This window comes from Balaenoptera borealis (genome assembly GCF_965194805.1).
Source record: "Balaenoptera borealis genome assembly, chromosome: 13".
NCBI classification, from domain to species: domain Eukaryota; kingdom Metazoa; phylum Chordata; class Mammalia; order Artiodactyla; family Balaenopteridae; genus Balaenoptera; species Balaenoptera borealis.
This window is the reverse complement of record NC_138870.1, coordinates 47775259-47793612: the sequence shown is the minus strand read 5'-3', so window position 1 is coordinate 47793612 and position 18354 is coordinate 47775259. Positions and strand designations below refer to the sequence as shown.

At 55.1% G+C, this 18354-nt stretch overlaps 1 protein-coding gene across 2 annotated transcripts in view; it reads right to left on the bottom strand.

Annotated features, from left to right (window-relative positions):
• Nucleotides 1–18354, bottom strand: part of LRP1 (LDL receptor related protein 1) — a 79496-nt gene that overhangs the window by 35729 nt on the left and 25413 nt on the right. For both annotated transcript variants that reach the window (XM_082350879.1, XM_082350880.1), the window contains 15 exons: nt 17669–17858; nt 17052–17195; nt 15617–15853; nt 14208–14388; nt 13115–13337; nt 11758–11959; nt 10927–11052; nt 8680–8820; nt 8463–8588; nt 7923–8039; nt 7382–7462; nt 5645–5812; nt 2085–2267; nt 1471–1671; nt 102–347 (listed from right to left, as the gene is read on the bottom strand). In XM_082350879.1, the coding sequence (XP_082207005.1) occupies nt 102–347; nt 1471–1671; nt 2085–2267; nt 5645–5812; nt 7382–7462; nt 7923–8039; nt 8463–8588; nt 8680–8820; nt 10927–11052; nt 11758–11959; nt 13115–13337; nt 14208–14388; nt 15617–15853; nt 17052–17195; nt 17669–17858 (2566 nt within the window). The remainder of the gene's footprint in view (nt 1–101; nt 348–1470; nt 1672–2084; nt 2268–5644; nt 5813–7381; nt 7463–7922; nt 8040–8462; nt 8589–8679; nt 8821–10926; nt 11053–11757; nt 11960–13114; nt 13338–14207; nt 14389–15616; nt 15854–17051; nt 17196–17668; nt 17859–18354) is intronic.

Genomic DNA, 18354 nt, shown 5'->3' with positions numbered 1-18354 from the left:
AACCTCAGCCTCTGGCATTCGGCCACCCAAGTCCAGCTTACTGCAGCTCAGAGGCCTGCCTGGCCTGCCCAGCCGCCCAGCCACCCCGACCCATGTCTCACCCAGGCTGCGGCAGCTCTCGCCGTCCGGCTCCAGCACCCAGCCCTCATAGCAGGAGCACTTCACACTGAACTTGTTCTGGTCGCACTTCTGGCTGCACTTGAGGTGCTTGGCGCAGTAGCTTTGGATCTGGCAGGTGTGGTTGTCAGGCCCCAGCTCCATGCCCAGAGGGCACGAGCACACAATGCCTTCGCCAGGTGCCACCGAGCAGTTGTGACTGCAGCCACCGTTATTCAGAGAGCACTGGTCTGGGGGGTGGGGAGCAAAGGATCAGGGTCAGGATCTGGAAGGAGGCAGGACCGTGGCCTGGCTGGGCCCCAAGTCCCCAGTAGCCGAGATGGCACCCTGGCACCCTGCCTGTGGTGTCCTTCTTTCCATTCCTCTGTCCCACTGCTTCCCAGGCTCCCTCACAACCAGGGTTGGGACCTTGGCACCCACCATGTAGGACCAACCCTCTCCTTCCCCCGAGGAGCACCCCTCCATCATGGCTGCATCTCTCTCTGGCCTCTATTTCCCTGCCCCTTCTTGAGCCCACCGTGGGGGCCCCAGCCTTTCGCCTCTCTCTGGGAGGGTCCCCTTTCCTCTCTCTCTCCTGATGTAGGTGTGATTTTGCGGGGGTTGTGGTAGGGAATGTGCTGCTCTGGGTCCTCTGACACACGCTGGGACCTGCCAGCCCTGAATGATGACCCATCAGCAGTTCTCAGGGCCAGTCCTTATCTCCCACTCCTCTCCTCCGAGAACCTGACTCTGCTTGGCTCAGAGGAGATAAGGCTGCTCTGCTCTGCTCTGCTCCTCATCCCCAAGTCACACCATGTGGCCCTCCCTGACCCCCATTCTTCTGATCTTGAATGCACACCCTCCTCCCCTGACCTTCTCACTCACTCGGCAGGATGGGAGACTGCCCTGACCACATCAACCCTGGTGCCTTCATCTTGAAAGCCTGCTCTGCACTGCTCTGCAGCACGAGTGTGGCTGAGTGGGCTGTGCCTGCAGGGTGGGGCCGCACTGCACCACAGCACTTCACGAGCGGTGTGACCTTGGGCCAGTTATTTAACCTCTCTGAGCCTCAGTTTTCTCATCTGTAAGATGGGGGTGAGGATCATATCTGCCTCACAGGGCTCCTTTATGGATTAAATGCTATAACAGTGTGACGCTTAGCACAGCCTCTTGGCAAAGTGAGTCCTAAATCGACACGGGCTTTTGTTAATTGCTCTGGGTACTACTTGCCCAGCTGCCAGAGCTGCCCTTTTCCAGTCTGAGACCTCTCCCCACAGAGCTTGTCCTGTTCCACTGCCCTGGCCTGGCCCAGACTCCTTATCCAGCCCCGCTGCCCACTCCTCTGCTGGGGCCTCTCCTAGGCCCAGGCCTCACCGCAGAGCTCTCCCTCATCCGAGCCATCTCCACAGTCATCGTTGCCATCACACAGCTTGTCAGGCGGCAGGCAGACCGAGGTGTTGTTGGCACAGGGGTGTGAGGGTGGCCTGCAGGCCAGGGACTCACAGTTCTCCTCATCCGAGTTATCCTCACAGTCGCTGTCGCCATCACACACCCACGCTTTGCTGATGCACCGAGCTGGGGGATGGGTAGAGCATCAGGGGCCAGGCCTGGGCAGCAGGGCTCTCTGTGCCCTTCTTCCCAGACCCAGTGGGCTTCTCTAACAGGGTCATGACTACAAGGCTTTGGGGTCCACTAGGAACCTTGAGGCTTTTTCTGTCAAATTCACATGGGCAACAAAGAAAGCAGGAATCTGTAGGAGGTGTTGAAGCTCAACACCGGTGAGGGTTTTGGTTCCCAGGGCCCTTAGTGCAGGCCCTGGCCCCTTCATACCTTCCCCCATGCATCAGGCACAAGCTTCTTCTGTGCAGCCTTTTGCCTCACAATGTCCCCACCCCACTCCTCACAGTACGGTGCTGTCTCCCTTGCCACTGCTCTGCTCTCAACAGGGCCTCCTCCTGTCCATGTTGTTTCCCTTCAGTCCTTTTTACCGGAGTCTTTGCAGCCAAACTTGACATTGGGGTCACAGACGTGGGTCACTCCCTCACAGCTCTTCTCGTCACTGGAGTCCATGCAGTCAGTGTCCCCATCGCAGCGCCACCGCAGGGGGATGCACAGACCATCCAGCCGGCACTGGAACTCATCATTGTGGCAGCCGCCAGGAGGCCTTGTGGCTGCAGGGGGACAGGTGGAGGGCATGGGGGGGGTTAAGGGCTCCAGGTCAGCTGTTCCCCTCTCTACCTTCTCAACCCCCTCCTGCTATACCCAGCCTGGGGCTATGAGCTGAGGCAGGGATGGAGAGTTCTCTGAGTCCTGCTGACACTCCTCGAAAGCGCTAACTCAGTCAGGGCTATTACACCTTCCAGGACTCAGAAATCATCTTGTCTAATCTCCCTATTTTACACACGAGAGCTTGATTGGATAAGCAATTTGCTAAGCCAGAGCTCAAATGCCCCCACCTTAGCCTAGCCTCCGTTTCATTCATTCACTTCACAAACACTTATTGAGCACCTACTGTGTGCCAGGCACTGTTTCAGGTGCCAGCATGAACAAGACAAAGTCCTTACCCTCATGGAGCTGAAGTTCTAGCAGGGAAGAGAAACAGTGAAGACATGACACAAAAATCCAGAATGGAACTGCAGGTAGTGATCAAGGCTATGCAGACAAAGCCAGGTCAAGGCCAGGGAGGATGGGATGCTACTTGAGACAAGACAGTCAGGAAAGGCCCTTAAGCAGGAGATGTTTGAGCAGAGGCCTGAATGACGTGAGCCATGAGATTAACTGGAGTTGCATTCCAGGAAGAGGGAACAGCTAGTGCAAAGTCTCTGAGGTAGGACCATGCAAGGCATATCTGAAAAATGCCCAGGGCATATTTAAGGCTGCACAGTTGGAGTAGAGTGAAGGAGGAGATGAGTGGCAGGAATGCAGGTCAGATAGGTTGGGGGAGTCCTGCAGGCCATGGAGCGGGGCTCAGCATGAATTCAAAGTGTACAGGGAGCCAGTGCAGGCTTGAGGGCAGGGCTGGGGGAGAGATCTGACATGTTCTGTAGCATCACTCTGGCTGCTACGGTGAGATCGGACTCAGGAGTCTGGGGAAGGAGTGGAAGCAGCACCCGAGGCACAGGTGACTGTGCACAAGCCTCACCTTACACTCCCGCTGCCCCACATGCCCTGCTCCTCCTGCCTGCCCCACCATGAACACGGTCGATGCGCTCATCTCATGCCTGGATTTCAGCAGCAGCCTCCGAGCTGATTTTCCTTCCTCAGGGCCCCTGAACCTCTTTCCAATCTAATGCCCTTCCAGGATTGCCTTCTGAAAGCATTTCCTACACCTTATCACCTTCCAGCTCTGAGATCCTTCGAAGGTCCCCAGTGCCTGACCTGCTTTCACCTGCTGTTGTAATCTGCCCCCTCCAGGCACTGCCTCACTCCCCGCTGTCCCCTCTAGTCTGAGGGGCCCCACCCAGCCCCACTGGCCCCTGCAGGAGTACTCAGTTTCACCTTCTAAGTCTTACTGCTGGGTTCTCCAGGCCACTCCCACCCTCCATCTAAAGACCCTTCCTCTAGTTACCGGGAGTAAGGGGGGGAAGGATAAAATGGAAGATTGGGATTGACACATACACACTACTATATATAAAATAGATAACTAATAAGGACCTACTATATAGTACCGGGAACTCTAATCAGTACTCTGTAATGGCCTATATGGGAAAAGAATCTAAAAAAGAGTGGATATATGTATATGTATAGCAGATCCACTTTGCTGTACACCTGAAACTAACACAACATTGTAAATCAACTAGACTCCAATAAAAATTAAAAAAAAAAAAAGACCCCCTCTCTTGTCCGTTTACCCACAGCCTAATCCCTCATCGGGGCCCAGTTCAAATCCCACCTCCTCCGGAATGGTCCCAGACCATTCCAGCTCACAACCATAGTTAACAACTGCTACCAATCATGACATCCCTGCTCCCACGGGCCAGGTCCCCGCACATCTCCTCTCACTTCACAGAGGAGGAAGTCAAGGCTCAGAGGAAGCAACTTGTCCAAGTTCGCCCAGCTTGTGAGGGGCAGAGAGCTCTTCCCACCTCACCACATCACGGGCCTCCAGGGGTCCTCTTCTCAGAATCCCAAGGCACTATTACCTGTTCCACTCACCCGACCCTTCTCAGAGATGGCCCTCGAGGCTCAGTGACTGTTTCCCGGGCCTCGGGTGACCCTCCCCACCCTCCCTCTTAGTCCTGGGCCTGCAGTGGGTACTCAGTGCTTTCAGTACTGTCCCCACTATGCGCACCTTAATTCTACAAGGCAGAGGTTGTAAGCTGGTGGTCCAGGGGCCAGATGAGGCCTACAGAGAGATTTTGGTCTGCCATGTTTTTAAAACTTTTCAAATCAATTGCCAGTTGTATTGGTTGATTTGCTCTCCCTAAAAAGATGCTGAAGTCCTAACTCATAGTACCTATGAACATGACCTTATTTGGAAATAGGTCTTCCTTTCCAGATGATCAACTTAGGATGAGGTCATTAGGGTGGGCCCTAATCCAATATGACTGCGTCCTTATAAAAAGAGGAAACCTGGACACAGAGACAGACACGCACACAGCGAGAACGCCAGGAAAGATGAAGGCAGGGATCTGGGTAAAGCATGTACAAGCCAAGGAACGCCAAAGATTGTCATCAAACGCCAGAAGCTAGGAAAGAAGCCTGGAATAGATTCTCCCCCATAACCCTTAGAAGGAACCAACCCTGCCAACATTTTGGTCTTGGACTTCTAGCCTCCAGAACTGTGAGACAATAAATTTCTGTTGTTTAAGCTACTTAGTTTGTGGTACTTTGTTACAGCAGCTCTAGGAAACTAATATACCAGTGCTTTAAAATGGGTAGATTTCACATATAAATCTGCATTTCTGACTTCTCTTGAAGTCAGGGCAATCTTGGGTCTGCATTCTTCCATGGTAACCATCGGCCAGGGATGAGAAACCAACATCCCTTGAGGAGGTCCGTGCCTTCCAGTAACCCCCGCCTCCACGGGGGATCCCACAGACGCTAGGTCCTGGAGGCCTGGGCACTGGGGACCTCACAGAGCCAACCCTTCTCTCCTTTGGTCCCCACTGTGCTCATTCACCCCTACCCCTTTGAGCATCCCTTTTTCACGCTACCAGCTACCAAAGACAAGCTGTGTGCCTTCCGTGCATGATCTCACTGAAACCCCACATCAACATGATGATGCCCGTGCTATTATCATCCCCACTTTGCAGATGAAACTCACAGGGGCCCATGGAGATTAAATAATTTGCTCGAGGCCACCCAGATAGTAAGCTGCAGAGATGGAGCTCAAACCCAAGGCCACCCAACTGCAAAGCCTGAGATCTTAACAGCGTGTGACAATGATTTGTCGACAACCTCCCTCTCCCACAGGACTGGAAACTGCTGAAGGATAAGAGCCACGTCTGGGTTATCTCTGGTTCCCAGGTGGTGGCAACACGCAGTGGGGAGGGTGGATGGATGGTGGATGGTCTGGTCCCCAGCCCACCGGTCCCCAGGCACCCACCCTGGTTGGTGCAGTTGGCGTGTGTCTCATCGCTGTAGTCCCCGCAGTCGTTGTCCCCATCGCAGGTCCAGTGCTCGGGGATGCAGCGCCCGCTGTTGCACTTGAACTGGGTGCTAGAGCAGGAGTGGCTGCAGCCGGCCTCGTCACTGTTGTCCCCACAGTCATTGTCTGGGGGGAGGCAAGAAGGGAAGAGGAGAGCAGGGGGTCAGCAAGTGGCCTTCTCTATGACCCCAGCATGGGGCCCCCACTCCCACCTCCCCATTCCCACCCTCGACCCACCCCAACCCTCCCACTGAGAAAATAAAAAACAGAAAAGACACAGAAACTGCATAGACTGCAGCATGCACCATGGCCCACGCGATGGGGGCAGGGAGAGGCAGGGCGGGCTCCAGGAGGGCCCTTCCCTGAGTCTCGGAAGGCTGGGGCTGGGGACGGGACTCATTCCTTTCCCGTTTCAGCAGGGTGTGGGAACAGGGGTCCGCTTGCTTTGGGGGAAAGGCAGGGATTTCTCTGGCTCTGGAGGGACAAAGGTGGGCGGGGTATAGGTGAGGCCTCTCTGCTGGGGAGGGAAGGTGTTAGTCAGGCCCCGCCCTGAGTGTGGGCATCACCGGCCCCAAGCTCTGGGCTCCCGGCTCACGAGGGGCACTGCCTGCAGCTGGAAAGGCCACGGGGGCCCCTCCTGAAGGCATCTGAGGGTGACTGAGCCAATGTCCTGCTTTCTAGGCCTCGTGGGGGGACCACCAGACTTCCCTTCACATTTTCAAGACGCCTGAGAAGACGGGTTTGGCCGTCCCCCTTGGGCTGTGTTCCTGCCTCTTTTCCAGCTGCCTCTGCATCTCTGATGCTTTCTTTCCCCCCTGTCTTGGTCTTCTTGTCCCCACCTCTCTGTCATCTCTCCTGTGAAAGGCTCCTTCTGCCCTCTCTGCTTTCCCTTTCACTGTTTTCTTTCTCCTTCTATCATCTCCTCTCTCTTTTCTCTCTTTGCTTTTCCTTCACATCCTAGGAGCTCTGGGGAGGGGAGCTGCATGGGGCTCCTGGGAGGAGGCCCAAGGCCAGCTGGGGCTCTAGGGGAGATGGTGCATGTGCTTCTATGCACTGACCGGCAGGCTCAGGACAGGTCTTTTCATCAGAGCCGTCCCCACAATCCTTCTCTGAAACACAGAAACCGCCAAGGCAACCATTGGCACACGAGACACAGCAAAGATGAGGGGCAACATGGGGCTGACCCAATACATCCTCACACACGTTAGCCAGGGCTCGAGCCACTGCTGCAACACGTCACAACACCACACCAGACACGACCAGAGCCCCAAGACGGCACAGACACAACAGTCCCCTGGCCCCCATGGCTGACATCACCTGGTCCAGGGCTGACCGCCAGGTGGGCTCCCGAGTCTGGAGCCAGAGCCTGGAGGGACCCCAGGAGGCGGGGTTTGCAGGGAGAATGGAGTTGGGCATGGGCTCTCCTTGCTCTGCCCCTCTGGCCCTTCTTGCTCATCTCTCCCTGGCCCCTGAGCCTCTGCCAGAGGATGGGCAGCGTATCCCCTGGGTCCATCTTGGTTCCCCCACAGTGTTTCTAGCTTGTCCTTATTTCTCCCAGACAACCCAGGGGGGCTTCTGTGAACTGGAGGAAGGCCCTGGCTTGATTCTAAAACCCCTTCACCTGCCACCCAGGGCCTGGCTGTGGCTTCTAGCTTTCCTAGGAATCAGGGCAGGTGAAGGGAAACAAGTTCTTACCATTGTCACATCTCCAGTTGATGTTGATGCATCTGCCATTGTTGCAGGTAAACTGAGTCAGGGGGAAGCAGGTGGGATAAGCTGTCAGGGAGAAAGAGTAGCTGAGTAGGGTCCTCAAGATTATTTAGCATCATAGCACCAAGCAGGTGGGTGCTGGGTCCTTCCCATAACCAGCAGCCCTCAGCCCAGCCGGATGGGGGAGGGAAGGCTAAGTGGAGGTGCCTTGGCCTGGAACTCTGCCCATTCACTCCTATCCCTCTAAGCATCCTTTTTTCAAGCAACTAATTACCAAACGCAGGCCGTGTGCTGAGTGCTCTCCACGCATGATCTCACTGAACCCCTACGTCAGTGCTGTGACGTGGGTGCCAGTATTATCCCCACTCTGCAGATGAAACTCACAGGGGCCCACGGAGATCAAGTAACTTGCTCAAGGCCACCCAAGTACTAAGTTGCAGGACCTCTCCAGCACCCCCACCCCAGGGCACGCTCTCGTGGGCCCTCCCTCCCCGTGCCAGCCTGGCCTTCCTGCTGTCTTGCTCACCACATGAGGCTGACTCATCGGAGCGGTCCCCACAGTCATCGTCCAGATCGCACGTCCAGGAGATGGGGATGCAGCGGCCACTGGCACAGGAGAACTGGTTGGGTGGGCAGGTGCGAGCTGGGGACAGGGATGGGCGTGAGTGCTCATAGCTGAGTCCCCTTTTTAATTTCATTTTCTTTGCTATTATTCTCTGCCTCTCTGGAAGTCTCCCCAAGGACCTCAAAGCTATTCCTCTTAGAGACATCATTCAAAATCACCTACGTGGTCTCACACCGGACGCTTCACCCCATCTCTCGAGGGGTCGCTGGTGTCCTCCAAGGAGAAGATCCACCCGCCTCGCTTGTCATCCCCAACCTAGAGCTGTGCTCTATCCCCTGCAAGCACGGGCCTCCCAGCCAACCCTGTCCTCCCTCCCCTCTGCCCTGGGTGCCCCGTGCTCCTTTCTCTCCCTGAGGCCCCTCTGTCTTCCCAAGCCTGGCTCTCCCGCCTGCCCTGCCCTGGTGACTGAGGGGTGCCGGTGTGGTCACGCCCCTCCCACACCTGAACAAGTGGCATTGGACTCGTCTTCGCTGTTCCCGCAGTCATTGTCCCCGTCACAGAGCCAGCGGTTGGGGATGCAACGGTTGTTCTCGCACTTGAACCGGTCCGAGGGGCAGGTGTGCTGATCTGGGGAGGGAGAGGTCAGGGGTCAGCCAGAGGGAGGGGCCCCCAGCTCTCCAGCTGTTGCCCAAGGGCCGGCTGTGCAGCGGGGACTCACGGCAGAGGGCGGGGGCCTCGTCGCTGTTGTCCAGGCAGTCGTTGTCCCCATCGCACTTCCAGCGTTCCTGGATGCAGCGGCTGTTTGAGCAGGCGAACTCGCCTGGCTGGCACTGGGGTGGGGGCACGTAGGACGGGTTTGCTGTGGGCACCACGAGGCGTGAGGGGGAAAGTCAGACCCAGGTCACGGACAGGTGCTGAGCCCCCTGTCCTCTGTTTGCTTGTTTTATGATTTTAAAATAATATACACAGTAATCTTTCCTAGTGCATAGTTCTTCGTGAAGAAATTATCTGGATGGAAACTGCAACTCTTTCTCAGGCCACAAGGGTGATGTTTGCTCTGCTGCTTCCAGTACTGCAATGTGGTCTGAGAATAAAGAAGCTTCCAAGAGAGCCTAGAGCCCCCCATCCTTTTGTCCCCACCGAGCAGACCGCCCCTTGCCCCTCCCTGCCATCTCCATGAACTGCCCCTTGGAAGTCATCTCCAGGATCCCCGGACCCCGCTCTGGTCCCTGGACTTTTTCCTTCAAAAATGCATCAACTCTACCGGCAGGAGTGAAAACTCACACCTCATCACCGCCATCTGCCTTCGGCTATCAGCAGTGAAATCACTTCGTCCTTTGTGTTTGCACAGGGTAAGCTCAGGAAGCCCAGGACGCCCACGTCAGTCCCTGGCCCTGGACCCCACTACTCTGTGCATGCCTTTCTGACCCATCTCTCACCCCCTCTAATCCTGTGGGTCCCAAGGACCACTGGACCTGGAGGCCGTATGTGTCCGCCTTGCTCCTCACCTCTGCTTCCCGACCATTCTCCCTCTCTCCCCTCTGAAAAATCAGTGTTGACTTTCACATTACTAGACTATAAGAACCCCTACTTCAAAGGACCCAAGGCTACTCCCCAGCATCCTTAAGGGTTTTTAGCTCCTGGTTCAGAGTCACTTTCTCCATAATCACTCCCTCTTTATTCTTGGTGATTTCAACGTCCATATAGGTGACTCTTCCATTACGCTGGCCCCTCAGTTTCTAAGCTCCTCTTCACCAATCCTCTCGCCCTGCACCTGGCCTCAGTCACTCACTCTTAGGTGTACGCTATGGCCCACTGACCCATTTTCACTTCTGGGATTCTATCCTAAGGAAATCATCCAGAATATGCGAAGGCATGAAGCTATAGGAAATAGCAGAGCAGGTGATTAATAAACAGACTCTGGGTCAGGGTTCCTGGGTTCAAACCCCTGCTCTAACTTTGGGCCTCAATTTCTTCATCTATAAATTGGGATAATAAAAATACCTTCCCTACAGGAATATTTTAAGGAGTAAATAAGTTACTGCATGAGGACTGCTTATAACCATGCCTAGTACATAGTCTGTGTTCAATAAATGCTGGCAGTGATTACAACAAAAAACTGGAAACAACCTAAACATCCAACAGTAGAGAAATGGTTCAGTAAATTATGGGATGTTTACCAAATGAAATATATTTTGGCCATTAGAAATTCTGCTGATGTATTCATGACACACTGTCAAGTGACAAATGCAGGAAACAGAACAGCATGTGCAGCACGATTCCATTTAAGCAAAAGTAAATATATAGAGAAACTGGGAGGTGGTTCACTGAAATGGTAACAGTGGAATCTATGGGTGGTGGAATTTGGGGTGATTTGTACTTTCTCTTTTGTATTTTTCTATACTGTTTATTTTTACAATGAGCATGACCCGCTTTTATTAAAAAATAGGGTTATTTAAAATAATGCAATAATAACACAGAAAATTTGTGACATATATGAGCCAAAAGGGGCAGAAAACATTTATATACAGTATATTCCAACCATGTAAAAACCCACCTAAGGAAAAAAGGATGGTGTTCCTTTACCAAAATACTAACAATATAGTGGTGTTTGCTGGTGAGATTGGGCTTTTTTTCTCTCCTCTAATTTCCAGTATTTTGAACTATTGTTGTATAACTTTAATAATGCGGAAATAAATGTAAAAGAAGTTAATGGTTTTCTCTTTCCATAGCTGTCCTGCTCCTCACTTGGTTTCCCCTGATCTTCATGCCTTCCCAAACCTCCCACCCCCCGGTCACCCCTAAACACCCTCCAGCCCCCAGAGCCTTCTTCTCTCACCCCATCCCTCACCTCTTATTACCCCCCAGGGCCCTCTTTGCCTCCTTCATCTCCGACGGGGACACTGTGGCCTCTTCCTGCTGGGGTCTGCTCCCCCACCTCCCACCCCAGCTGGGCCCCTCGTACCCAGACAAGTGACACCGTCTGCGTTCAACACCTGGTCCTCAGCACAGGCACACTGGCGGCTCCCAGGGGTGGCCAGGCACAGGCTGCTGCAGCCGCCATTGTTCACCCGGCATTTGTTGGTACCCACTGTGAAGGAGGGGTCACGGGTGGGAGGAGGAAGGAGGGGGAGGACAGGGGATGGGTTGCAGCAGGGTCAGGAAAGGCCAGAGAGGGGAGATGAGAGGCCGGGGGAAGAGACGCATTAAAAGGAGGAGACAGAAAGAGGAAATATGGAGGGGTTGAGGAAGAGGAGATGCAGGCATGGGGCGGGGGGAAGATGGGGAACACAGAAGGTCAAATTGGGGTGGGGGCCTCTCTTCTAGAGAGTCTCAAAAGTCAGAGCCTAGGGGCTTCCCTGGTGGCGCAGTGGTTGAGAGTCTGCCTGCCAATGCAGTGAACACGGGTTCGGGCCCTGGTCTGGGGGGATCCCACGTGCCACGGAGCAACTGGGCCCGTGAGCCACAATTGCTGAGCCTGCGCGTCTGGAGCCTGTGCTCCGCAACAAGAGAGGCCGCGATGGTGAGAGGCCCGCGCACCGCGATGAAGAGTGGTCCCCACTTGCCGCAACTAGAGAAAGCCCTCGCACGGAAACGAAGACCCAACACAAGCCAAAAATAAATAAATAAATAAATAAATAAATAAATAAATAAATAAATAAAAGAACGTGAATTTCTTTTTAAAAAAAAAAAAAAGTCAGAGCCTAGGATCCCTGGGGAGTGCCCTCACCCTCCACAGGAGCCTCACCCCCCCATCTAGGTCCCACCCCAGACCCAAGTCCCAGCCCAGGGGTACCTTGCTGTTGCTGGGCATCGTACATGCGGATCTCAAAAATGGGGGGCCGCTCGCTGCGCAGAAGGGTCACAATGGGGGGCGCGCCTCCTGTGCCCCGTTCCAAGCGGTAGACACTGCCACTCCGGTACTCGGTCCAGAAGAGGTAGTTGCCGTGGTGACACAGGCCAAAAGCATGGTTCAGCTCAGGACCCTCGTACACAATCTAGGAATGGAGAAGAGGTTACCAAGGAGCTGGGAGACAAGTGGGGGTGCCTCAGGGAGGTCCGGGGGGAGTCAGTGTTTTGTACACTCATATGTCCACGGCCTGGGTGTGGGACTTGTCTTCCCCATCAACCTAGAAGCCCCCAAGGGTGCACACCGTGAAGTGTCAGACCCTGAACCCAGCAAAGCGCTGAAGGGGAGCTTGCCCACACTCCTCTCTTGGGCTGATTCATGTTCATTCATAACCCTCCAACACACGTGCACGTGCGCACGCACGCGCACACACAGAGTAGTGAGCAGACAGCCAGGATCCATACATTCGTTTCTTCATCCACCACACATTTGCCAGGATCTACTAAGGCAGCACTAAGAAATGGACAAGACGTGATCCCTTCTCTGGAGCTGCCTATTGTCTCAGGAAAGGCACACAAGGCCGTCTGCGGTGGAGAGGGGTCTGGAGACAACACCCCAGAGGAGGTGGCCCGCCCCTGAGTGCTGTGCCAGTTGAGGAGGAGCTGGGTGGAGGCAGAAAAATCTGCATGAGCAGCAGCAAAGAGGGCAGCACGTTGACGTGTGCTGGACTTAAAAGCTGTCTAGTGCTGCTGTTCCAAGTGCTGGGATGCAGGGAGCAGAGGATGAAAGAAGACCACAGAGACGGTCAGGGGCCACATCATAAAGGGCCTTATATACCCTGAAAGAGCTTGGTCCACACGCCTAGACTTGCACGGGGCTCATGAATGAAGCACGTAGCCCCCCGGAATGAACGAGCGTGCGTCTACACCGTCTCTAGGCATCTCGCACCTGTACAGAGGCATACAGTGCAGGCACACGCCAGTGTGTGCTGCCTGTATGTGCACAACCGGGCAGAGGTGCACACGATGTGTATGCTCAGGTGTTCACACAGGTGGTCAGGCCCACAGACCATGTGCATGGTCACAGAGATACTCTGATAGAAGCAATCCTCAAACAACGCAAGACATAGGCACACAAGCACACAGAGGGACACACCCACAGGCTCACAGGTAAACACACATGAAGCACACAGGCCCGGACACACACAGACGCCCACACATTCAGACACACAGCCTCACCCACTTACAAATGTGGTCCAGCAACGCACACATGAACACCCACACACAGGTGCACGCCTGCCCACCTTCCGGTCTGTGCCATTGAGCAGGATGGTCTCGATGCGATCATAGAAAGCGTCCACCCAGTAGAGGCGCCCAGCTGGGATGTCCAGGCTCAGCCCATTAGGCCAAAGTACTGTCTTGGAGGTGACAAAGATGTCTCGGTGTGAGCCGTCCATCCACGCCCTCTCCAGCCGCCCTCGCCGACTGTCCTTGGGGTCCTCCTCCCAGTCAGTCCAGTACATCCACCTGTGGGCAGCTACTGGTCAGCACCACATAGCCACTCCTGCCATCAACATCCTCCCCTGTGACCCCAATCCATGCGGGCCATCCCAGAGCTCCTCACAGGGGTCTTCCTGCCCTGCTCACCCTTGGCCCACATATTTCATTCATTCATTCCTTCATTCAACAAATATCTGTTGAATGCCTACTGAGCTGGGCACAGTTCTGGCGCTGGAGGACCCAGCAGAGACCAAGGCAGCCAAAGCCCCTGCTCTCATAGAAATATGTCCCACCCAGGACACAGACAAGAAACAAGTCAGTCAAGAGGGTCACACACAACTGAGAGTGAGAAAAGTCAGGAGGGACTCAAAGCAGGCGCATGGCATGGAGAGTGACCGGGCAGCCGGTGGGGAGGGCCTCTTTGAGGAAGTGGCATCTGAGCTGAGATGTGAATGCTGAGAAGGAGCCACATATGCAAATACTTGGGAGTCCCAGGCAGAGGAACTCCAAGAGCAAAAGCCCTGAGGGAGGAAGAGCTGGAGTGCTGGTTTAAGGAACAGACAGCAGGCTGTGAGGACAAAACTTCCAAATGCAGGATATGAGGTGCAGATGAGGTCAAACGAGCTGCAGGCAGACCCTGTAAGACTCCGGGGCTGATAAAGGCAAGGGGAGCCAGGGGAGGGCCCGCTGGGAGTGACAGGACCAGATTTCTATGTATGTTTAGAGCATCACTCCCATTGCCCTGTAGATGGGGACACCTTTTCCCCTTTTAGCCCAATTCTCGCCTAAGCATGCCACCTCGGCTGCCCTCCCCTGTCCACTCTCTCTCTTATCCCCCAGTCCTGAGGCCCACGCAGTCCCTGGCTCCTCCCCACCCAAGGCCGTGGGAGGACTCACCCATTGAGCGGATCCACCACAATGGCCCTGGGGTGTGTCATTTTGCCCTCGATTAAGGTCTTGCGGGTCTGAGCAGCTTTCTCCAGCCTGGCCACGCTGATGGTCTTCTTGGGCCCATCATCCGTCCAATACAAATTGTCCCCCATCCAGTCCACAGCTACGCCCTCCACATTGTGTATGCCTGCAGTGGGCGGGGCGGAGCAAGGAGGGAGAGCCTCAAAGGAGGCTCAAATCTGCCTGCCTCTGGCTCTTAAGATACCTGCACCTTGGAGCACTTGGCTAGTGGGGAATGCAGGGAGCCTCCTGTGCCCTAGACAGTGGCTGGAATGGGATGGAATAGGAGGTTGGAGGAAGGAGCCAGGGAGGTCTTTTGTGCTGCCACATCTGTGTTGAGTCAGGGTCTCTCAAAGCTGCACACGGCAGCAAGAAAACCTACGTGGCACACGTGGGCTCACTCGAGAAGGCACGTCGGGGGCCTGAGCTGGGGTGGACAGCTGAAGCAATAGGCATGTGGCTCTGGGCACAAGTGCGATGCCACATCCCAGGCCTAAAAATCCTGAGCTAACAAAATGAATAAGTTAGGAAGTGATTTTTCACTTACAGGCTTCATCTCAAGCTAAATAGCATCCCTGGTACAGGGAACCCCAATCCTTTCCTGATGAGGAGTTACTTTTGATTTCCCCAAAGTCTTATGATTGCTGACGGCTGAGGTTCTCTGAGCCGAGGTGGGGGATGGAGAGCAGGGCAAGGGGTGGTAACCAGCATCAGCCAGACTGATTGGTTAGGAAGCCTTATCCTGGGGGCCCGAGTGCAGGTTTGGGAGTTCCTAACACCCGGGAGGCATGGTGCAGCACTCGGAGGCTCAGAGCCCCCACGCCGATGGATATTCAGAAGACAGTGCACTGCTGACCTGCTGGGGCAGCTCAGAGGAAAAAACTGGATTCCATTCACAAAACACAATTTTCTCAGGACATGTAAGCATGCAGCTCTTGGCGGCCGTGAGGTCCGGCTGCACAGACCCTGTGTGTGCACACGTGTGCCGGTGTGTCTGCGCCGATTCAGAGCCTCAGGCCTCTCCCCGGCTGTGCGCCGCATGCAGCTCCAGGGCTCAGAGCCAATGGCAGAGAGACCCTGAGTTTTCCCAAGGGCTGGCAAGGACGGCCCACACTGCCTTACCCATCCATCCTCTGGGCTCTTTCCGGCTCAGCCAAGAAGGGGGTCACCCAGGGGTCAATCTGTCTATCCCCTCATCTCCATGCCAACCAGCCCAGCTAGCCAGTCAGCAGGGGACTTTCCACGCTGGAAGGGGCACCAGGAGAGAGATGCCCAGGCTCCAAATCACTTCCTGCCTCAGGTGGGCGCGTGCCTTGGGGGTCCCATCCACACACCTCCCGCTTTGGGGCCCTTACCATCCTTCAGGATGGTCTCCCGCTCAGTGCCATCGATCTTCTGGCGGCCAATGAGGTAGCTGGTGGTGTCGGCAAAGTAGATGAAGCCGGTCTCAGCATGGAAGTCCAGGGCCCGGGGGTTCATGAGGTTCTCGATGGGGATCATGTGCTCGTCGGGGACCTTGGCCCCCATATCCATGCCCCGGATGATGCCTGGCCGGCCCTTGCCATACACGAGGAATAGCTCGTGTTCCGGCTCTAAGGCAGGCACAAGGAGGGGCACAAAGTCAGACACACACACACACACACACACACACACACACACACACACACACACACACGACCACCACCCAGCCAATGCACCGGCTGTACTGGGTCAAGGGTGTGGGGACAGCAGGGGGTCTGAATCACATGGACAGACACATAAGCATGTAAGGTCCAGGGAACAACGCCCTGGGGGTTTTTCCTATGCACTCTAGGGGTGGGAAATGGGGCAAAAGTAGCATGTTTTCAGTAAGTGCCTTCTGTTGAGTAGTGAAATTAGTGGCCCAAATATGTTGGAATCAGGTCCCTTTTGACCACTTCCTCTGTTCGTCCTAGTCTAAGCCACATCACTTCTTGCCTACGCCGCAGAAACAGCGTCCTGCCACTTCCCTGCGGCCCATCCTCCACCCAGCAGCCAGCATGATCATTTTTACAAACGTGAATCAAATCTGTTAAGCCACCCAGAGCTTCTCATTCCAGTTAGAATATGATCCAACACCCTTCCTCATCTCCCCTCACTCACGTGCCGCCCCACTCCCGTCCCCCTGCCGCCTCTCTGCTCTCCAGCACACCAAGCTCACGCTGGCCTCTGAGCCTCGGCACTATAGATTCCCTCTGCCAGAAACGCTCTTCCTTCAGGTACATGATTCACATGATTCACTTCCTCATTTCACAGAGAGCTTGACGTTAATTTCACCTCCGCAGAGAAGCCCTCCCTGACGGTTGTCTAAACTGGAGCCTTCGCTGTCATCATTAACTCTAAGCTGCACTTTATTTTCTTCCTAACACCTACCCTCACCTCAAGTTATTTATGTGTTTGTCTGCCTCCCCTGCCAGACTATAAGCTCCATGAGGCCAGAGACAACATCTATCTTGTTCAGTGCTGAACCCTCACTGCCAGGACAGTGCCAGACACAGCGCGTGCTCACTAGATACTTGTTGAATGAATGAAGGAATGAAGGGATGAATGGGCCAGTTGACAGTGTTCTCCGGAGCCTAAGTCGGGTAGCGGGATAAGCCCTGCTCTCGGATGGGAGCGCAAGTCCCATCCCTGCCCCTCACTAGGGTGAAACTTTGGGTAAGCCCCTCCATCTTTCTGCATCTCAGACAGATGCAGCTGCGCTATGGGAGGCAGGTAAGGACCCCTCCCGTCCCACCCCATCAGGCATACAAGCCCTTCCCTGTCACTCACTCTTGCACGACTTCCCATCACTGCCCAGGCTGAAGCCGGAGCGGCAGCGGCAGGTCCGCGCCTTGTGACTGTTGGCCAGCAGACAGATGTCGGAGCAGCCGCCCGGCTTCCCGTACTGGTCATTCTCGCAGGCGTGGCTCCTCACTGGGGCAGGGTGGAGAGCTGGTCAGGACCCCTCGAAGCCCCTGTGCCAGGCCTTGAGAAGGCTTCCTGCAGTCTGACCACTCTCCCTCCTGCTAAGGTCTTTGTGCCTGTTGTCCCCTCTGGGGATTCGGAAGCCACAGAACTGGCATTCCTCCGCCCTGACACCACCCAGCCTTCAGACTCTTGGGTGGGGACTTCTGTGGTCAGGGGACAGAGTCACACTGTTGCCCACAGCCAGATGCTTCTACTCTAGACCAGCCAGGGAACTGGGGGTGGGGGCGGTGATCTACGTCCCGAGCAGAATAGGGGCAAGGGGCTCCCTGGGGGTGGGATCTGGAGGCTGAGGGGCAGGAAGGGGCGGCAGGGGAAGCAGACGGGGGAGAGGAGGTAGTCTGGGGTGGAAGACTAGGAGAAGCAGTCATGCCACAAGAGAATCAGGGGTGTCCCTAGAGGGGCTGTGGAACCCCGCTCACCTCGGGGCTGACGCCGCTGGTGGTAGATGTGGAGGGCACCTCCCTTGTCCACACGGGTGACGACCTGGTAGTCGGTGCTGTTGAAGCGGTTCACGCGGATCACACTTGTCTTCTGCTGGGCGTTGGCATTGTCCGAGTTGGTGGCGTAGAGATAATTCTCAAACACGGTCAGGCCATACAGGTGCTCGATCTGAGATGGGCAGGCAGGAACGGTCAACGTGAGAGGAGAAGAGAATCCTCCCTCTCTGCCCCTGGTGAGCCCCTCAGCTTCTCTTCCAGACTCCATTACTTGCATTCCCAAACTCATTCCAGTTGTCTGACTCCGTGCTTTACTCCTGTCTCCTCTGGACTATCCTGTTCTTGAGATTTGCTTGTCAAATCCCATCCATCCTTCACAGAGCATCTCTTTGAAGGGCTTCTGGAATCTTCTAACCAGAGAGGACAGTCTCTCCTTCCACACTCCATTTCTGGCTGTAATACACTGTCTGGTGATCTGTGGGTTTACTCTACCCACTACGCTCAAACCCCTTGGGGGCAGGAACCATATCCCTCTCAGAACCAGGCACATATTCAATGATGGGATGATTTTGCACTGAAGTAGAGTTGGGCCCTACACTCTGTCCACAGAGAACATTCTTAGCCCGCCTCTAGCTCCCAGCTTTTGGGAGGGTTGAGAGAACAGACTG